At 41.4% G+C, this 21585-nt stretch overlaps 1 protein-coding gene across 1 annotated transcript; it reads right to left on the reverse strand.

Annotated features, from left to right (window-relative positions):
• Positions 1 to 7438: 7438 nt before the first annotated feature.
• Positions 7439 to 9240, reverse strand: LOC118113821 (BTB/POZ domain-containing protein KCTD12). The gene has a single exon (XM_035163848.2). The coding sequence runs from the start codon at positions 9143 to 9145 to the stop codon at positions 8354 to 8356; it is 792 nt and encodes a 263-aa protein (XP_035019739.1). The 5' UTR covers positions 9146 to 9240; the 3' UTR covers positions 7439 to 8353.
• Between the last annotated feature and the right edge of the window lie 12345 nt (positions 9241 to 21585).

Raw genomic sequence — 21585 nt, forward strand, 5'->3', positions numbered from 1 at the left:
CAAACTTAAAAATCAGCATACATGTCATTTAAGGTAGTTAATATCAGACTTATTTGTGTTCAAGTGCCCTTGTTACTGATCATGTTTTGTTTTTAGTTACTTATTTTATGCTATAAAGTAAGCATAGTAGTGCAAACTGGCCCAGCGTGATCTACTAATGTTTATCTGGTATAAATGTTAAGCATTTACTTATTGCACAAAATACAAAGTGCAGCCGAAGCGGATGGGAACATATTAGTTTTGCAAGCATTTGGTCAAATATGAATTTTGTCCTGATGGTGCTGGATAAAAAGTCACAGGATCACCAAAGTTATTACTATTCAGCACGGCAAGGACCTGAGTGTCCTGTGGAAATCCAGCAGTCAATAATTGTTGGGTCATTTCACTCAAAACCTACAAATGTAAACCTGTTGATGGTACAGGAGAAGTGCGTATGATGACCAAAGTCATCATGGTTAGTTCTATGTGGATGTCATAGTAAATGGTAAACCACGGGCACTGACCAGAAAGTGCAGTTGCTACGCTGCTTTTTGCATGTGGCATAAAGAGGAACTGTCTAGAAATGAATAACCACAGAAGCTGCAAAGGCAAATGAAGGTGAATTCCTCATGTTTCGTCTCTGTTTTGTTGGAACATGTCGCACCAAGTACAGATATGATCTCAATATATATGAGTTAGTGTTGCAGCTTAAATGATTGCAGCCCTGAGAATGATAAGAAGGTTCAGTGCTGTACTTTGAATCAGCCTCCTCCATGTCTTGCCCTTTCAGACAGACCTGACAGGGAGGGAGGAGGCGGTTGCACTTCTTGTGAAAGGAAGCCCGGTGCAGCCCCAGCAGGGGGGGAGGATGCTCCCTCTCTTCCTCTGTGTTCCCTGCAGCTGATTGATGCTGGCAGCCTTTTACCTTTTAGTTTACCGGCACAGTGCAAGGCTCAGCTTTGTCACTGGGAGCTGCACCAATATCCGGTCTGCTGCTGGGAGCTGAGAGCAGCTCAGCGGAGTCTGGCGACATTTACACCCTCCCTCTGCCCGGCACAGCAACACAGAGCAGACAGGGAGAAAGAGCTTTATGGTCAGAGGCACTGAGGCTGAGCCCTTGGAGGAGACAGTTAACATGGCCACTGGAGGATCACAGATTTTAATCTCTGTCTCTCTGTCTCAGAAAACTCCTGGGTTTTTTCAAACACCTTTTGCCTGATGGCAGAAGAGAAGCCATTTCCAAGTCATATTTTTTAAATTGATTACCTTTTTCAGAAGCAAACAAAGTTGCCTGAAACATCAAAACCAATAATGACAATCAGTTTTAAGCAACTCTAACGTATTCTATAATTTCAAGCAGGCCAACTAGCTGAAGTTTAACCCATGATTTACCAAAGTCCTTGTTAAGGAAAAGCCTTAAAGGGGACATAGCATGCCCATTTTACCACAAGTTGATATGGTTCCTTGGGGTCTTAATGAAATGTCTGTAACATACTTTGGTCAAAATACCACAAGGATCATATAAAACAGCACCCTTTTTACCCTGTATAAAACAGCCCTCCACAGAGTGACCTGTTTTGAGTGCCTGTTCCTTTAAATGCTAATGAGCCAGCTCCCCCCCCCCCATGATTTTAAACGATATAAATTACATATTTTATATGATATAAATTATCAAATATGCATCCCATACTTTGTATTCCCCTTCTGTTGTCCTGGAGTTTTAATTTTCCCAATCACATAATTAAATGTCCCCCTCTGCCCATCCACTACAAGCACACAAGCAGACAGACAGAGAGAGAAGAGAGGTGGGGGCTATGAAGACTATCATTTACCCCCGAACCCCGACATTCAACGGGTACAACAACAAGCGGAGAAAGCAGAATCGCGGGCTGACCTTATATATACAGTCTATGGGGCTGACCAGCGGAGAAATGCTCGTCCCGTGTGAACAGCCAGGCGGCTGCGTGCTGGAGAACGGCGCTGCGCTGCCTCGCAGCGGCGCTTCCGCGTCCGGTGTACCCCGGCGTAACTACTGTAACCCGGCGTAACTACTGTAACCCGGCGTAACTACTGTACCCCGGCGTAACTACTGTAACCCGGCGTACAGTAGAGCTGAACACTGCGGAAGTCTTCCACACAGCTGGCAGTGTGGAAGACCGCTGCCAGGCAGCGCAGCGCCGTTCTCAAGCCGCGCAGCCGCCTGGCTGTTCACACGGGACGAGCATTTCTCCGCGCTGGTCAGCCCCATAGACTGTACATATAAGGTCAGCCCGCGATTCTGCTTTCTCCGCTTGTTGTTGTACCCGTTGAATGTCGGGGTTCGGGGGTTACAGTAGCGCTGAACACTGCGGAAGTCTTCCACACTGTTGGCTGTGGCGCTGACACAAATTCCAGCTCACGCACGGGAGAGCGAGCGGTCGCTCCCGAGCAGCTGCTGCAGCCTCCCAGTCCCAACGATCCAGACAAATGCCACATGTGAGTGAATCGCGAGCTGACCAGCGGAGAAATGCTCGTCCCGTGTGAACAGCCCGGCTGCGTGCTTGGGAACGGCGCTGCGCTGCCTCGCAGCCTCCGGTGTAAACCCGGAAGTAACGAGTGTGGGGGGACGGGGGGGGGGGGGCCAAGACCATGTAGGGAGACTTCCAGTTCCTTGTTACGACACAATACCCAGGAAGCGCAATCGAGTCGCTCAAGCATGACGTTTCTGACTTAGAGGAACTATAACAAAACGCGCGAGTGTTTTTTCCCCAGAGTTTTTGGGTTGGTAGACATGCCAGATACCCACATTAACCTGTAGAAGCACTAACAAAGTGGAATTTGCATGCTATGTCCCCTTTAAATCGTAGAAATTAAGGAATCCAAATGAAAAACACGAACAAAATATGACAGTGTTGGCATACTTCCAGATTTTTGTTAATTTTTGCACCAAATATACACTTATTTCTAAAATCATATATTGGATCAGATTTGTTTTTCCCATCGCTTGCACACAGCTGCGTGAAAACATGAAAGAATCCTGATTCTCTGAGAATACGTGACTTTCATGCAGCTGCAAGTTGTGAGACATGAGGTTATGTGAGGATTTGTATTTTATTACTTGAAGGTTTTGTCTGGCGATGTGATTTTTAAAAAATGGTATTTTGTTTGCATTGCTCCACAGCAACAAGACAGAACAAAGACCTGCCTGTACGTCTTGTCTTATTGCTAGAACTTCTTTTGACAAGATGAAACAGGCTTATGTCAGGCCCCCCTCAACACTGCAAAGCAAAGTTCTGACTAGAATTTATTATTGCTTTCATTTCCTGTATCGTACCATTTTTCTGGTGCAGTGATTTAATTTCCTCTTGGACTTGGACTCTCACACACACAGACACACACACGAATAATAATAAAAAAAAACATTAACCCCAAAGTTCGCTATCTGCTTATCTAGTAATTGAAGAGGAAATCAGGTAAAATACAGCTGCAATCCATCATGACAATAACAAAACTGTCAGACTGTAAAACTGAATCATGCTGCTGAAAATGATCAGCGTCACATTGCTACGGATCAGTGTGTCACAACTCGAGTGCATAGCTACGCCTTCAAATGATGGAGGGTGGCTTTAAAGCGCGTTTTAGTGGCTTGGCCAGTCGACTGCTCCGGGGAAGGACTTCTGAAAGAGGATGTTTGTTTTTCTTGTGAAGTGCTTTAGAACTTTGTAGAAAGGGAAAAGGTCAGTAATACATCATATGCACGGCGATGAGACACAAACACACATTTCATTTTTACTCGAGCGCAATCCCGAGGGCTGTTTATGATTCGAGGGATGTATGGACCCTTGGTGGTTTCACTGCTTGGTAACACAAGCGTTTCACTGCACGGGCCAATTATATTTGCGGACGGTCAGCAAACAGTCTGCAGTGATGTAACCTTCGTGTTGGTCTGTTACAAATATGTGTACTTTACATTTGCTGTAAAGCATGTGGGGGGGTTATTCAAACTGTGAAGTGTTCACTCTCATACCAAGATAACTGAGGAGATTAAAGAGCTGTGAAGAAGCTGCAGAACAAATCTGGTGAAATATAGTGACACAGCGGTTCAGTGGTTAGCGCTGTCGCCTCACAGCAAGAATGTTCCCTGTGCAAACCTGGTCCCGGATCTATCAGTATAGTTCAAATTTCAAAAAGGGGTTTACAAAAACAACTGAAACAACTGGTTCTGGTTCCTGGTTGGGCCGAGGCTTTTGAGTTTGAATTAAATGTTTCCATCTTTCACCCATAGTCCAGAGACATGCGAATTGGGGTTAGGTCAACTGGAGGCTCTAAATTAACCATAGGTGTGAATGTGAGGGTGAAAGGTTGTTTGTCTCTGTATGTTGGCCCAGTGATATCCTGTCTCACGCCCTATATGTCAGCTGGGATTGGCTCCAGCTCTCCCAGCGACCCTCAATGATGATGAGCAGTCGAGATCGGATGGATGAACCAGGAAACTTAGATATTTCAAGGTACATTCATAGTTTTAGACTACAAATATTTGGTAGTTTTCTTCAATGATCATTGATTTAAACAAATATTTCATCATTTAAGAGAATGAGGAACACATATTTGTGTTCCTGCTTCTTGTCTGTGGTTAGATGAGAAGACTTGATACCACTCTCTTGTCTGTATGTAGCCTCACCAGTGGATAGTTACCAACACACTATTCCTCATTTGTTTGTTAGATACTGAAGTCTAAAAAACAAGTTGTGGGTGTATTTGTATCGTTGAGTTTTTAAAGAGCTGTTGGGCCATTTACGTTATACTGAGATTTGGCTTTAGGCAAGACAATCCCTTTTGTTTTAGCCTTTCTGCAAAGCTAAGCTAACTGGCAGAAATATATGGCGGTGGAATTTATCATCTGATCTAACTCTGAGCAAGAGAGTCCAATAAGCACATTTCAAAATGTCAGACAACTGATTAATAGGCTCATTTATTATGTATTCTTAATATAATAAATGCATTAATTTTCTGCAGGCAAATGGACTGTGTTCACATGCATGAATAAGATATATCTACTCTGCAAATGAAGATATCATTGGATTGTTTCATGTTGTACATTGTGAAATATTTTGCTGTTGACGTGCTGGTTGGCTATTAACAACATGGGCTCTAATGGCTGCAGTATATATGTTGCAGAGCCGAATACTTTAACCTCTTTCACCCCTCTGAAAAAGTCCTGTGGGAAAATAATATCCTCACTTCTTTCTCTGACCTATAGTGGCCTTTTTTTATTGTTAAATCCTTGTGAAGAGTTAATTTTCAAGTGGGAGAAAGTTTTTAAACCACAGAAAAGTCTCAGAGGGTTTCCTCGCTTTTCATGCTGGTGCTTCACAACAGAACTTAAGTACTTGGGGGATCCTGCAGGATACGGAGCGGATAAATGCAAATGCAGCGCCGCCGTCATTACTCACTGTGAAGCAGCTCCACGGTAAACGGGACGATTTAGACGACATGGAGATGAGGGGAGAATATTCTAACATTTAACTGTTCATCCTGTTTTTATTTTCTGCCCTCACGCCTGATCTGAACAAAGAGAAACACAGCTTGAATCAATTATTCATGTGTTGTTCTCTCTGTAATCAGTGTGATATACTTTATCTATAACAGAGGAGAGGGCGATAAAATTAAATAAAAATTAAATAAACAGCATTAAAGACATGGAGGTCACAGTAAGACTGTGAGAGAAAGTGTGAAAGATTTAGCACGTGGAGGCTGATATGAAGAAAGTCTGTGTTATCTCCCACTCTGCAAATTGGTTAATTTGGCTCTTTTTATCTGTCTCCCTGCTGCGCTCTGTGTGTTACTGTGTGTGTGTGTGTGTGTGCACATTTTTAGCATTTGGCTGACGGAGTGTTCGTACAGAAAAAAAGAAGCAAACATCCAAGTGAAATGTGTTTTGGGAGGTGTTTTATCACTGAGGACACACACCACACACACGCACACACACGCACACACCACACGCACACACACAACAAGGCCTGTATTGGAAATAGCTGCCTGGCAGAGAAACTCATCATCACCTCAGAGGAACATAAAAAGGACATTCAAATTTAATTAGGTGTTTAATGCGTCTTTTCAGCAACAATTGTTCCCTTCATCTCATGCGGTCTCGGTCTAATGTAGATGATGGAAGCTACTGGAGGGCACCTTCGCCTCAGCTTTCTCACAATAAGATGCAAAGTAAAATGTATGATCGAGGGCCGAGAGTCAGTCGTCGGGTTTCGGGTTAAGTACAATGTCCTGTTTCTGGAGATCACACTGGAGGAAGAGTTGCGGCCGATCCTTCCTTTTTCCTGTCCAGATGGCAGCTTCAGCTGACAGCAGATACCGGGTCTCTTGTGTAGACATGTCTATCTTTGAAGCTCATGAAGCTCCTTGGTAGCAGAGGGGTGCGTGGGAGGTTGGGTTCTCGGAGGAGTGTGAACACATTCACGTGTATGCATCCATATTCATGCATCTCCATGTGGCTACAGTGGAAAGTTAGGAAACAAATCAACTCTAATGTATTTTACAGAACCAGCTGAAGTGTTCTTGGACAGCGAACAAATAACTGATTCATTCTGCTGTTTTTTCTTCTTCACGCATTTCTATTCAAGTTCACACAGCCCACACAAATACTCTTTTGTGTTAAACCTTATCCTGGGACATTTTGGATGTGTGCCCCAGAATCCCACAAGGGAACAGACATTTGATTACTGTACTTGTCAGCCAGAGAGGAACCCCCACCCCTCCTCCTTCTTAGCATCCTGCCCAGGAGAGATAACAGAGCTCTTCTGTTGCAGCGAAGGACACTGTTCTGCTTTTGGCCACAGTTTGTCTGCATTTATTTTAATTTTAGCTCAAACTGGTTAAGACCTCTGTTTAAATAAAGAAGTTGTTCTCTTGAAACAGTGGCATACATATAACTTTAACTAATCATTACTTTGTATGATAAACAAAGTAATGATGAACCTAAACTCGACTGCACAGACTTACTTTTGAATTAAGACAACTTGTCTCCTTTCTGTATGACTTTAGTGTGATGATGGATGCTATAGCCTTTACTAGAAAACATCTGACTTGGGGTCAGATTACGTCCGATATCACGTAGCTGTTGTGTTAAGTTTATGCAGCTCCTCCGCGAGACAGTTATAACATCATCTCTTTTTGTTGGCATTATATCCTGTACTTAGGTCATTTGGTAGATACATCATATCATAGGGGTAAGATTTCATTGCTAATACGTGCACACCAATAAAAGTATCCTCGAGTGCGGTCAAGTCCGTCTGATGCATGAAGTGGTCGTGTAAACATCTGAAATATCTTGATTTAAAATCATTGAGCCACTTGTGACCTGAGAGGAAAATGTCATTCTTATGCTAACTTGTGAGAAAAGAAGCGTCAGTGTATTTGGAAAAGACATAAATCTTAAAAAGTGGAACTGAACTCAAGGCAACAGTGAGGTGGAAAGTGTTACACATGTCACACTTTATTTATTGTAGCTTTGTATTTTTAAGAGAAAAAAAGAAATGACAACAGCGCATAGATGACAACATAACACTGTGACGAGGTCCCATTGTGTAATCTTAAAAGCGGTGATGATGTGAGGTCGATATTCAAGTGAAGCAAAAAAATATATAAAAATATATCATTGTACTGTCTTTCTTATCCATCAGCTCCTAAAAAGGAAAGACTTGAACGTTATGAGGAGGATCGAAGGAGTTGCAGGTCGAAATCCAAGCTATTTACCGAACATGCGTGTCCTGGATAATGTGCTCAGAACATGTGCAGCCTCACAATAACGTGACAATGTACACAGAGCTCAGTGAGGATCAGCAGAAACCAGCACCGTACATTTCTTACACCTCCAGTAAACACTCTAACTTTACTTCTACTTGGAAGAAAGCAGTGTTTGTGAAAGCCGCGATATGAGGCCATTAACATTATGATCCAGTGACAAAGACGTCATGTTTTTATTCTCACTACTTTGTGAGATTTGTATTTGAATTTTGGAAAATGTCTTTTTGTAGACAAGAAGAGAAAATGGCAGAAAAGTGAAGTCTGGCTGTAACGTGATGCCACAGTACACTGAAAAAAAACCTAATTGTTTTATCAACTCAAAAATATTACTTAAATTGGTAACACAAAGTTTTCTCAACTAAAAATGAATTTATTGTGTTTGTATAACTTTTTAACTTTACTTTAAACAAACTTAGTTTATTTGTGTGTTACCATAGAAGTATGTTCTTAAGTTGGGAAACTTTTCTTCTCAGTGTACAGAGCAGATCAGAAGAGGCTGAATCTGTGGTTTTCATGTTAAATCTACTGTTGATGGTAGATGACACTGGTTTATAATCCTTTGCTTCGGGTCCGTTCACCGGCTGAAAACATATTCGGTGTAGCTGGTCCACAGTTTGTCATCCCCCTGGTCGTTGCCGCCATAGGAGCAGGTCCCGGTGGAGTTGCAGGCCACCATGTGGAAGCCAACCTCGGCCAGCCGGTCGAACGCCTGCTCCAGAAAGTTGTACTTGAGGTAGTACCTGGAGGTGTATCTGTCCGGGGGTCGGTCCGGGTCCCGGCTCTCGTTCAGGGTCTCTCCGAACACCTCTTTGGCCAGAGAGATCTTACTGCACACGGTTATCCTGGCCACCCTGCGGAACTTGGTGTCCGCCTGGATATCTCTACCGATGGTGTAGCTGCCTCTGTACCCCACGGTGATGTATCCGGAGTCGGCCCCGGGGGAGCGCGGCGTCCTGTCGGAGGAGGAGGTGACCGGGCTGCTGAGCTCAGCCTCCTCCGGCTCCCCGCTGTCCTCCGTGTACGAGCCGTCCTTACCGGGCGCCAGGAGCCGCGACAGCTCCGCCAGCTGGAAGAAGTCCGCCTCCTTCTGCAGCCGCCTCCGCTCCTTGAAAAACTCGGGCAGGGAGAGCTCCGAGTCCCGCAAGTAATCCAAGATGTACCGGAAGAGAAAGCCGTCCCGGTCGATGAAGAAGCGGCCCTTGCTGTCTTTGGGCAGCTCGCCCGGGGAGCTGTGGGTGAACTTGGCCCAGAGCAGAGAGTCGGGCGCCGAGGTGAGGGTCTCCAGCCGGGTCACGTACACCTGCCCGCCCACGTTCAGCTCCACTATCTCCGGGAAAGTTGAAGTTTGGCTGCCGGTCTCTGCCATTATCTCTCTCGGGCTTGTTACTGTTTAATCCCGGCGGTGTGTCTGTAGGCTCCCTAACGAGGACGCACAGTTGGGGAGGTTCCTCGTCACGGTGCTGTCATGTTTATACGGTCCAGGCTGAGTGGGAGGAGGAGAAGGACGGACTACACCGAGTTTAACTGTTCACTGGAAACCTCTACTTCAGACTTTACAAACCTGTAGGATACGGAAGATCATTTTAGACATGATTTAAATTATAAGTCAAAGAGATTTAAAAGAGCCAAACATTTTATATAAAATATATATATGCATTTATTACACTGTAAGGAACATTTGGGAGTGTTCAGGTCATGTTGAGGGGAAACAAATCATAACGTCGTAATATTACAAAAATAAAGTTGGAATTTTATGAGAATATTCATAAGAAAGTCATAATCTTACAAGAATGAGGTTGCACTTTAATGAGAAAAAAGTTAATAATCATAAAAAATTACAACCTTTTCTCGTAAAATTACAACTTTTTTACTTTAAAAAGTCAATCGTAAAAACTATAAACTTTTTCTCGTAAAAACTTATTCTTGTAATATTACGACTTCATTCTCAAAATCGTAGATTAAGTGGCCATAGTACTCTGTCGTGATAATAAGTCCACAATTAAAGTTAAAAAGCCAATTTAGAATGTACAATTTCGGACATTGAACCGAACCAGACAGGGCACAGTTTGTAGCCAAGGTTTGGCCGAACCGTAGATGTATTTTAATTTTATTCAGTGGCCGCTAGTGGTATTGCAGCAAATAATCCCCATGCAGCTACATAATTGTCAAACAGAAGCTACGTTAAGCCACTGGGTTTTAATTCTTGTAACACTTTTGCAAAGCTCAGAAAGTCCTTTATGTCTCAATGACAGTGTCAGTTTACGAGCACCCTGCCGGCAGTCATGTTGTGTCTCCGGTACAAAGCTCCTTGCAAGGTTAAAGCCGTACGTAATGTTGTACCATGTGCTACAATTAGAAGATTTTGTGGTTTTACTTTGCATTTATTCGTCACTTGTTACCTTTTGTGCTTGTTTTTCTTATGCGTTATTCGTGTGTTGATATGCGCATAATCAAGTGTTGCTAACATGGTTGATGGCCTTAGTTTTATTTCAGAACTCAGACAGTTAAGCTGCATGGTCAGAGTTAAGGGGGAAAGGGTCCGTGACATTATTGGCCCCTGGAGCAATTCTTTTTCAAATTCTGATTCACCAGTGATCCCTCAGTTTACTGCCGAGAGGTAATGTGTTGGCCAGGGGTCTCAGCATGTTCACCCCTGCACTAAAATAAGAATGACGTACCTTTAAAGGAAAGATAAAGTCGGTCTGACTGATCTGTGCTGTCTCCAAAATCGTAAAGAGGCCTCACTCCTCCTCAGACACAATAAGTCTCAACCCAGGATCGATTTCAGCTTAACACCAAACAGCTCTGGGAACTGGTCTTGAATTGCAGCAGGGGCCGAATTCATATTTCACCACACACACCACTGACATTACTGCTCATCGCAGCAGAGGATGTCAAATTGTTGTGTTATCTCAGATGTTGAATTTAGCTTGATTCACAAAGAGCGTCAGATGTTCATAAGAGCGACTCGTGATTAGGATCCATCTGTATCCATCTGCTCCCAAACAAACTAGCTTTCAGAGAACATAAACATTTAGTAACTCAGCTGCAGCGCACAAAAAAAATGGAGCGTAATGATACAGGAAGTAATCAACACCAGTCAGAATGGTGTCGCAGTGAAATTGCTGTTGATACAGTTGTACAATAAACAGGATTATGTTTGTGCTGATTCAAGGGCACGATACAATGTGCTTTGATGAAGTGAAAGTCATTTATAACATCTGGATATTTGTAAAAAACTATATATCTGTATTCAAATGAGCTCAAACGAGGCAGAAGTTATAGTTGATTACAGAAAAAACAAAAAAACATTTTAGTTTCCACTGTGATGACGTGCCAATAAATACTGATGAATAAATAAAAGCAATAAAGACACTTCTCTGCTTTGTGGAGTTAAGGCTGTTCATGAAAATTATAATGTGTCTGATTCAGTGAAAAGACCAGGTACAGAAGATACAGTTGGAAGACATTTAATAATCCAGATCTTATTGTCAAAAAAAAAATCATGATTCATGGTGGTAATAACATCATGTCCACTTTTCGCAAATGAAAGCACACAAACTTGTTTCCTTATTCCTTGTTCCTCTTATATGTTTCACCCAGTTTTTCCCCAATGAAGACTTTTAAATCATTGTATTAGAGCGACCTCTAGTGGACAGTAAGTGAAGAAGCAGGTTGTATTCCTAATGTATTTCTTAACAGAGATTTTTAATGTAGTACTAAACCTACTGTACTAAATTATGTTCAACTTTTCTCAAGCTTAAAGACAACCGGTAGTTTTCTTTTTTAAGCATCTGTTGTTATTTTGTTATTACATGTTTTATAAAGCACTTTGAGCTGCATTTTACTCATTTAGAAGTGCTACCAAATTAATTTTATTATTATTATTGCTATTATTATTATTGTTATTTGTTTCCATTAGTTAAAAACTGAACAAAATGCTCTCTTGTTTTGCTGTAAAGAAATGAATTGTGACATCTCTGTCTCCTTCTTTCTGTCTGCACATACAGTAACACCAGCGTTGTCGTCCTCTCTGTGTCATGTCTGTGTCATTGCCGTTAAGGTCACCATCTTTCTCACAGTCTGGCGGGCGATAATTGGACAGAGGAAGTTGTAAAGTTTAGCTCTCCAACCATCTCCTCCAGAGAATGAAGGCTACTAGAAGAATTTCTGGCATCTCATTTACTGATCAAGTGTAAAAAGGTTTTTGTGTCATTGTCTAGGACAGTCGTCCCTCCTAAGACCCCTCCCTCCAATGTTGTTTTTACAGTTACTTCACGTTTCTAATTAGTGTTGTTGACCCTCACAGAAGACAATCAAGAGTTCAGGCCTTTTATATGTTTTGGTTGTTCAGGGAGAGACAGAAAATAAATGTGTTGGTGCTGCTTATCTTCATAAAAAGCAAGTTCTGTGTAAAGACGTTGTGATTTACTCTTTATCTCATATGTTCCATGTTGCAATAAGTGACAACTTAGCGAGACTCAAACAGATGAAGGGCCACAAGTTCAGTTGAGGTAAGTTCAGTTGAAAGGAGGAAAACTAACCAGAACCCAAGTTTGTATTTAGATACAGTTTTAAGATCAGCAACAGTAAATGCCCAGACAAATTTTTAATAACCTGTATTTTTTCCAATCCCCTGCAAAGCAATTTGAATTGCATTTGATGACTTTGAAATCTGCTATTTGAATAAAGTTTAATCGATATGTTGAGGTTACTTATTTTCAGTGCGTCTGCTCCACCTAGTGGTCACAAGACAGAGAGAAAGAGATATACAAATGACGTTTACTCAGTGTCCCTTTGGATCTGGACAAAAAAAAAACTGACTTGAATTGATCTAGGTTTATAAAAAAATATAGAAACTAGGGCTACGTTGTAGCACTAACGGGCCCGAGCACAGGCATTTTGAAGCCTGTTGCGGTTAGTGGAGAGAGCGATCAATAGGGCATCCCACCGTTCGGTGCTCGGGCCCTAATTAGTTGCTTTTAATTGATAAGTGGTTTTATATCATTATAGACAGTAAGATAGATGAAATATTGCTGCCAATTCAGATGTAAAGTAAACCCTCTATAATTACGATAATTGCTCCTATATATATGTTGATATGTATGTATATATGTGCTTTTTTCAAAGTTATAGATCGTGTGTGTGTGTTTTTGTGTTATAGATTCTGTCAGTACATTTCCATAGATATGTTCCCTGCACTAATAGTTTGTTTTAATGGTGTAGTTCATTTGTGCATCGCTCCAGAGAACGAAGTTGCCCTGTGAACTTCAGGAAGCCATAATGAAATGGGAGAAGTTAAAGCCTCCGGAGTCAGATGATCCGATGTGCTGCTGCGAGTGTGATATCTACCAGTACGGATGCTGCTGTGACTGTGAAGATCTGGACGAGGCCTTTAACAGGTTAGAAGAAGTATGACCTTTGATGAGACACAAAAGGGTCACAAGTGATTTACAGACATCAAATCCAATTTAGATGCAATTCTCAATATCATATTTTAGCCATAATTGTTCCAAAAGTAACTAAAAAGTAACTAAAAGTACAAAAGTTACTAAAAAGTAACTAAAAGTACGAAAGTAACTAAAAAGTAACTAAAAGTACGAAAGTAACTAAAAGTACAAAAGTTACTAAAAAGTAACTAAAAGTACGAAAGTAACTAAAAAGTAACTAAAAGTACGAAAGTAACTAAAAGTAACGAAAGGAACGAAAAGGAACGAAAGTAACGAAAAGTAACTAAAAGTACGAAAGTAACGAAAAGTAACTAAAAGTAACAAAGTAACGAAAAGTAACGAAAAGTTACAAAGTAACTAAAAGTAACGAAAAGTTACAAAGTAACGACAAGTAACGAAAAGTAACTAACAGTAACGAAAAGTTACAAAGTAACGAAAAGTAACGAAAAGTAACTAAAAGTAACGAAAGTAACGAAAAGTAACTAAAGTAACTAAAAGTAACGAAAAGTTATGAAAGTAACGTAGAACGTAACGTAGGTGGCGCTATGACCCTGAACTAATATTAATATATGGATGTGTTCAGGTCAGGATTGTGATCATAGGTCAGTAGTTCAGAGCCGGTTGGATAATGCAGAGTGGCTTTACAAAGTACTTCCTGTTTCATGGCGAATCAGTAGGTGGCGCTATGACACTGAGGAAATATTGACACATAGAGCTGTTCAGGCTTGGTCTCTGATCATGAGACATCAGTTTGGCGGTGATAGGACAATGCACACTGGACTTATGACAACATCGTCTCCTTTGGCGAAGGATGAACCTTCGCCGCACCTCAATGTTTACACGGTTTGAGGAAATGTCACAATTCTGACCATGATCCAATGACTTGACTGAGCTCTTTTGAGCTGTATATTGTAAAGCAGCCAGGAGCAGTTCATCACTTCCTGTTGCCACCAGGGGGCGCTGTGTTTTTAAGTCATGATTTCTGTGTAGATGTCATCAGGCCGGGACTCTTGTCTTACATGTCTAGTTTGGAACTCGATTGGAACAAATATGTCAGAGATACAAAACCTCATGTTTTGATGGCGTGTAATCAAACTTTGACGCCACGGTCACACCGTGTGACGAAAAATCGATCTTTGAGTTAGTTTTTATCTCCATCTTGTTTAGATGACACGCATCTCCATATGAAGTTGATCTGATGAAAGCCCTGGGACAAGTACATCAAAGTAAAAATGTGGAAAATGGCCAATATGGCCACTAAAGTCAAAATGGCAGGCTTCCTGTTTCTTTTTTCCAATTGCACCTCTGACCATTTTTGTTTGTCTTGTCATGATACACCTGGGCTACGAATTTTGTGAAGATCGGTGAAAGCTAACTGAGGGGTTTTTCTTTAGATGGCGCTGTTGAGCCATTTTTCCACGCCCATTTCAAATTACTCCAGAATACAATTACTTTTTGGGGTTTTGAATTCCCTGCAAACTTTGGTATGAATTTGAGCATGTCTAGGCCCTGAAAAAGCCCCAAAAGGGAAATACAAATCCTTCGAAATACAATAGGGCCTCCCACCGGAGGTGCTCGGGCCCTAATAATTAGCAATAAAACAAAGATATTACACGATATCACATTTTATTACTCTGCTGTATGTTTGAATTCTAGAGAGGGAAAATATTTATTTGTTTTTTCGCAAGGGCAATAATATAATTAATATCTTACTATAATTTATTGCAGCTGTAAATGTGTCTTAAACCCACAACCCCCACCTCCTCACACACGTCAAGGATGGTTGAAAATGTTGATTGTGTTTGAGGCGCTGTCGGATTCCCGTGACTAAGTTCTTTAGCTCTTTTGACATATGTACAGTGTGTGTGTGTGTGTGTGTGTGTGTGTCCTGTACCTGTCCCTCACTCTGAGCAGTCATGTGACCTCCTGCTTGTGACATAAGACATCCTCCTGATGTGACAACCCAGCCCAACACTGTCACTCTGCAGTGTACCGGAGTGTGACCCCCGGCGTCCCCTCCTCAACACACTCCTCCTCCCTGAGCTCGCTACATCACTCGGCCTTTCACCCATGTGCTGTCTCCCGTCTCTCACCCTCGCTCGGTTCCTCTCCAGTGATCCTCCCCCTGCTGCTGTCCGACACTCTGAGAGAGCCGAGACACTGAATCTTCCTTATTCACTCTCTTTTCCCCGAGCCCTTTATGTGCCTCCCCTCCTCTGAATGAGCTGGATTGGTCTGGACACAACTCAGTGCAGGACAGGAGGAGGAATCCGGAGGCTGTAAAACTATAGTGAGCAGTGAGGATACAGATCTTGGTGTTTATATAGAGATATGATTACAGCAGACAGGGAACATGTGACTGTAGATTTACTGGTAATTTCCACAAGGCTCCTTATTGGAACTGAATTGAACAATTTAAACTGATACACAATGAAACATAGGTGCATGGGTGTCTGTTTACCACTGTTCAATTTTGCAAAATTAGTCAATAATAGTGCAGCACATTACAAACTCTCATGATAGCACAGTTTAACCAGAGCCTTCTTTATAGTGAATTGTACTTATCAACCCTGCCTATAAGTTTCAAACCTCTTATTTGCTCTGACCCCTCAGCAGTGGTACCCAGAAGTGATGAGTTACAGTTATATAGTTCTACACGTGTACAGCCTAATTCTCAGGGTTGTGAATTCTCTCTTTAAACCTGCAAAAACTGATTTTATTGGCCACTTGAGGGCAGTAGAAACAAGCATTGAGAAATAGTTAGTTTAACAGTTAAGGGTTTACATGTTCCTCGGACAACAGTAACATCATCAGTCATTTGTCTTTGGCCTAATTAATACATGTATTCATTTATCACATTGGCTGTATGTTTCTATGTGTGTTTCTGCTGTTTGGTGCCTTTAAGGTATTCACTTTGTTCAGTTGTAAATTTGTTCACTGTTTTGTTGAAGCTAAGCACCATTCAAATGCACTTTAGTACATATGACTCACACAAAGATGGACGACAGGACCGCTCCTCAAAAGTGAAACCAGAGTGTCTCAATCACCACCTAGTGGCTGGCCACAGTATAGATTGTACATCCTGACTCCTCCATGTTAGCAGATGGGCCAAACTAACAAGTACACGACAGATAAATGTGTCTCAAATACAGTTTCTGTCATTTTAGGTAACACAAGCTCGTCTTCTCAGTAAGTTTGGTTTTGATTTGTTATTTGATCCTATATGAATGTAATGAAACGTCATGATTGACAGCTGAGACTGACTCCCAATTGATTGAAGGTGTGTATCAGTGGGATTTCGCTATTGCAGCTCCATCCCACTGGGTGGAGGATGAACCCTCCCCCTTGCTGCTTTAGTGTTCATGTTAAACACGTGTTTGAAATGTGGGTAAAAATGTTTCAAGGCGGTCTGGACTGTGCTAGACTTTGTGCATGTATATTGTGAAACTGTCATTATTGGGGACAATATCGTGACAATGTGCTTGTGTGTGTCTTTACATTCCTAGTGGCATCGCTTGTGGCTTTAGTTTCCATTGTGCTTTTGATGACTGAATTATGTGTGTGTGTGTGTGTGTGTGTGTGTGTGTGTGTGTGTGTGTGTGTGTGTGTGTGTGTGTGTGTGTGTGTGTGTGTGTGCGTGCATGGTCCTGTCACCTTCTCTCAGGGTTAAATCTGCACCCTTGTGCTCCTCAATCAGCCCTAATGGATCCTCTGGCTCAGACTCAACCAGGGGACTGATTGTGATACTAAAGACACACACACACACGCACACATATAAGACAGGGCGGGGCTGGACGCTCATGTGCGTCGTGATGAGCTAAGAGGAACGACGACCCTCCTAACATTTTCTCCCTGGCTTTGTCCTTTGTTTTCTTCTCTTGCGCTTCGCCATCACTGTCCCTGAATGTTGCCCCTCCTGCAGTGTCATAGTAACCAATAATCATAGCTTTCAATTATGTAAATAAAATGATGCAACATACAAACAGCATTTTCATCAGAAATGTCACATCTCTCCCTCTTTATGTCTTCGAGTCACCCACCCCCCACGACCATCCTGTCCAGGGCCCTTGTGTGTGTGAATGGTTCACGTTGGTCCCACCTCCCTCCCTCCTCTTCATTTGCAGAGTGAACAGGTCCCCAGGGGCTAATGTGTGCTTTTTGTATGTGTGTCCGTGGCCACTACATTATTCTCCCCACTGACTTTCTATGGGAAGAAAAAAAAAATGAACCCGCCTGCCCCTGCCTTCCTGTCTTTAGAGAAGAGAAGCGCTGAGGAAGAACATGTTGTAACACAGAACAGCCGTCATATGAATAAGGACACACGAGCAAGAATAAGGAGAAATAAGGAAACCACTGTTGCATTATGATTTTAAAGTTGCTTTAGACTTTTGAATCTCACATAGCACTCACAATGACAAGTATCTAATTAGAGAATAACATCCTTATCAAATATTTTATCCCAACAGCATCAAATTCACATCAAATTCATTTTGTATTATTACTAGATATTATTAAAAAAAACTGTTTGCTGAGTCATTATACAGCAATAAGAAAAATTGCACAATTTATGCAGAAATTTGTCCTTAAAATAAGAATAGGAATGACACAAAATATATATTTTATTCATTGAAAATGAAAAAACACAGCGACATTTTGACTGAAATCAAATCAAAGAGAGTACATGTAATTTATTTTGCAGTCTAAAAGGGATTCTGTTTTTAGCAGCAAGTTTGGTAAAAATGTTTTATTAAAACAATGAATTTTAAAATATTAACGTGAATTAACATGAATGAATTATAACTTTGGGAAAATGTCAAAATGTCAAAAGAAGAAAAAAACTGAAAACACATTGTGATTTACTGACATGTCTGTTGTGCAGTGGCTCTGAAGTGCAAGTCAAAATTACAAATGGGAAAACACAACAACAAATTTGTGTTGGTTTGTGATTTGCTGTTGTGTTGTTTGAATTGTCGTTGTGCTTTTTATTTACTGTTGTGTTTTCCCATTTCATGATTTGTAATTCAGGGCCACCGCACTGTTGCTCATACACACAAATTCCACGTGTAAGAGCTTTGTTTGTTTCTCCCTCTCGATCCCTGCAGCACCGACTCTCATCACATGCAGGTCCAGTGGAGAAATTTGATTCTGATTGATCACCCACTGACTCTGTCTCTCCTCCACTTCTAAAATGTGGCCTTGAAGGAGCTGAGAAACTGGTTTTACTCTACGCTCCAATTCCACATCTCTGAACCTGATTTGTGGCTCTGGCTCAGTAAGAGTCGGTGGGTTTGCTGATTGCAGCACGACGGTCTCGTTGCTGTGGTGAGTCCCAGACGTTCTACATGCAGCCGGGCCCGAGTGGAACAAGGCTGCTTCTATAATTAGGTTCTCGTGGCTCATTCGATTAGAGCAGCTGCTATATTCATTTTGCTAAAGATGCTCCTCAGCTGCTCCGAGGGACTAATGGAGGAGATGGAGAGATGTAGGTGCGGGACACAATGAGACGTGACATTATCGTATATGCTGGGTGTGCACGTGCATGAGGCTGTTCTCTTAAAACCTATAGTGCCAGCAAGTCAAAATTCAGGAATGATTAACATTGATATACACTGAGACACCCAAACTTTCACATAATTCCTTCTCAAAGCTCCATTTTATTCTCCTCCTCTCCATCACCCTGTCCAAACATTTCAATTGGCCGTCTTGTTATTGAATCTCAAGAGACGTTACTCAAACAGCGGCCTGCCGACGTGACTGTGGTGCCTCAGCCTCAGATGTGAAGATATGCTTTGTGTCGCACTATCAGGAGAAGAGACTGAGCATGTCTGATTCTCAAAACCATATTTAAAACTAACTTTAAAATACTTTTAGAGCCCTTCATCCCCTCCCAGTGTGTCATGGATTATGTGCTGCAGAATTAATGAGTTGAGCCCAAATACTGGATTTAGTTTGGATTTAACTTTTGTTAGATTTGTGGCTTCTGAAAGACATTCTACAACTCACACTCCTTAGTCATCATAAGGAGAATTAAATGATTTTAGTGTCTAAAATGGGTGGAGTCCCCCTTTATTTTTTTTAATTTATTTTATGTATATATTAAATATGGCTTTACTTGACTTAATTGTTAAATTGTGTATTGTACTGTGTAATTAATCTAAATGTGAAGCTGTTGTTGTAGTGGACTTATTTATATTATACATTTGTTGATTGACAGCCCCCCCCCCCCCATGACCCTCAAAAGGATAAGCAGCATAGATAACGGATGGATGGATGATTGATGCTGTTGTGCTCACCTCCTTTATGAATTATATTGATTATATTAGTGTAAATTAGATAAATGATGACAGTGCTCAGGTTGTTTGGTGCAAATATGGATCCGATTCCAAGACTTCAACAAACAAACAATGAATAAACTGCATTACTGATCACTGATAACATTTCCAGCAGGCAGTGTGAGGCCTGGACAGTCCCCTTGTCTCACGTCTTCTCTCTGAAGTTATCCCAGACTCCGCCACGTTAGATGTTTATCTGAACGCAGCGTCCGCTCGCTGTACCTCATCTCCACGTCCACAATGAGGGGAAGTGCTCCAGTGGGACTTGGCTTCCCAGAATTCCCTTGTTATCTGTTAAGGTTGGTCTACAGGAAAATAAGTCCAGGAAGAAATGAGAGCAGACAGCTGTAACAGATAAAGTAAAGAGTGTAAAATAAAATTAGTGTTGGTTGTTTGTTCAGGATCTGATTAGATACTCAAAGAATCTTCTTCCAAACCAGGTCGGGACCATAATTCTCAGTTTGCATGAACGTGATCCTTCAAAGATTTGTATTTTCTGTCAAATCCAATGTCAGAGAAATTATTAATTATAGACCAATGCAAACTCAAGGCGCTGAAAATAAAATCTGGCCAAATACCAGTGACTCATGTAAAGACATCATATAGGACGTTCTAAAAATATCTACTGGTTGTAAATGAATGAATCTGTTTTGGTTTCCGTCCAAATGCTCTCTAGAGGAGACTCCTACGTCAAAACCATCCCCCAACTACCCCCTCGCCATCGGTAAAGCCCTAAATAACTGGATTGACTTTCGGACAAGCGACAGTTTTCTTCATAATTGTTAATTATCATGAGTGCTCTCTGAGGTACTTTCTATGAATGGATATGGGACTCTCGCCTCTCTCCCTCTGTTTCCACCCTCTGCTCTTCTTACGGGATTGGCCGTAGTTCTCAAGGACACCGAAGAGGACGCAGACGATGGAGGAAGGAGGTGCAGTGGATGGGTGGGGCACCTACGTCATTTCTCCAGCATCAGGGATTGGTGGAATTTTATGGCAATGGGCGCCAGCGAGCTACACACCCTCCAACACCCCCCAACACGCAGTCCATCTTCCCCCAGCTGACCACCAGTAACCCCACCCAACCGGGGTGGCTCCTCCCCGAGTCCCAGACGTTAGAGAGTACAGCACTTAAGGTAATGTAAATAACCAGGGAGAGAGAGCTATTTTAAGAGACTGTCTTTCACTGTGGCCACGGAGGGGGACAAAGATGCAAGCCAAGCGATTGTAATTTCAGTCACGTTTTCAGACATGTTCTCTTTCTCCATCTTGCCTCCTGATAGCTGAAGGGCCCGACAGACAAGAAAGAGCCGTACATTCAATACGAGCCGTTCTCTCAAGACAGAATGTTTTCCTTTTTAGATATATTTCAAAATAACAAAGTTGAAAAGTGAGTCCGAATAAAAAACTCCCTTCAGCTTAAAATTATACAACAAATGAAATGCAGAAAGAATTTAAATGATTCTAATTAGTGAAACTAAAATTGCTGTAAATAAAAGAGAGCACAAAATGGAAAAGCAGAAATAAAAACATATCTCTTAAACGCAAAATTGTTACTTCTCAGGCTTTTTTCTTAATCTTTGCTCTTTCTTTTTATAAATGACTCATTAAATCACAGCTTCACGCCTCTAAAATAATAAAAAATCAAACAATAAGACAGTGAAGAGTCAGTTTTCGGTTGAACTCATTACAACACAACAGAACCTCATGACGGACAATAACAACAAAAGACCTTCAAAATATCACTTTGCATGCAAACATCGAATTTAGTGCAAATTTTGAAGATGAAGTCAAATTGCTTTCCAATTTCTTTTTTAAAGTGGAGTCAATAAACAGAAAATGTGAAATACAAATACAATTTTTCCTGAAATAATTTCCTTTTTTATTGTTTCATCTTTTGTGACATCAAAAATAAATAAACATTTATACAGCATCCTTTCCATCTTACTTGAATCATTTTAACTGGCATTATATATTATATATTTATATATATATATATATATATATATATATATACAGTATCG

Source organism: Hippoglossus stenolepis, chromosome 1 (assembly GCF_022539355.2).
Source record: "Hippoglossus stenolepis isolate QCI-W04-F060 chromosome 1, HSTE1.2, whole genome shotgun sequence".
NCBI lineage: Eukaryota > Metazoa > Chordata > Actinopteri > Pleuronectiformes > Pleuronectidae > Hippoglossus > Hippoglossus stenolepis.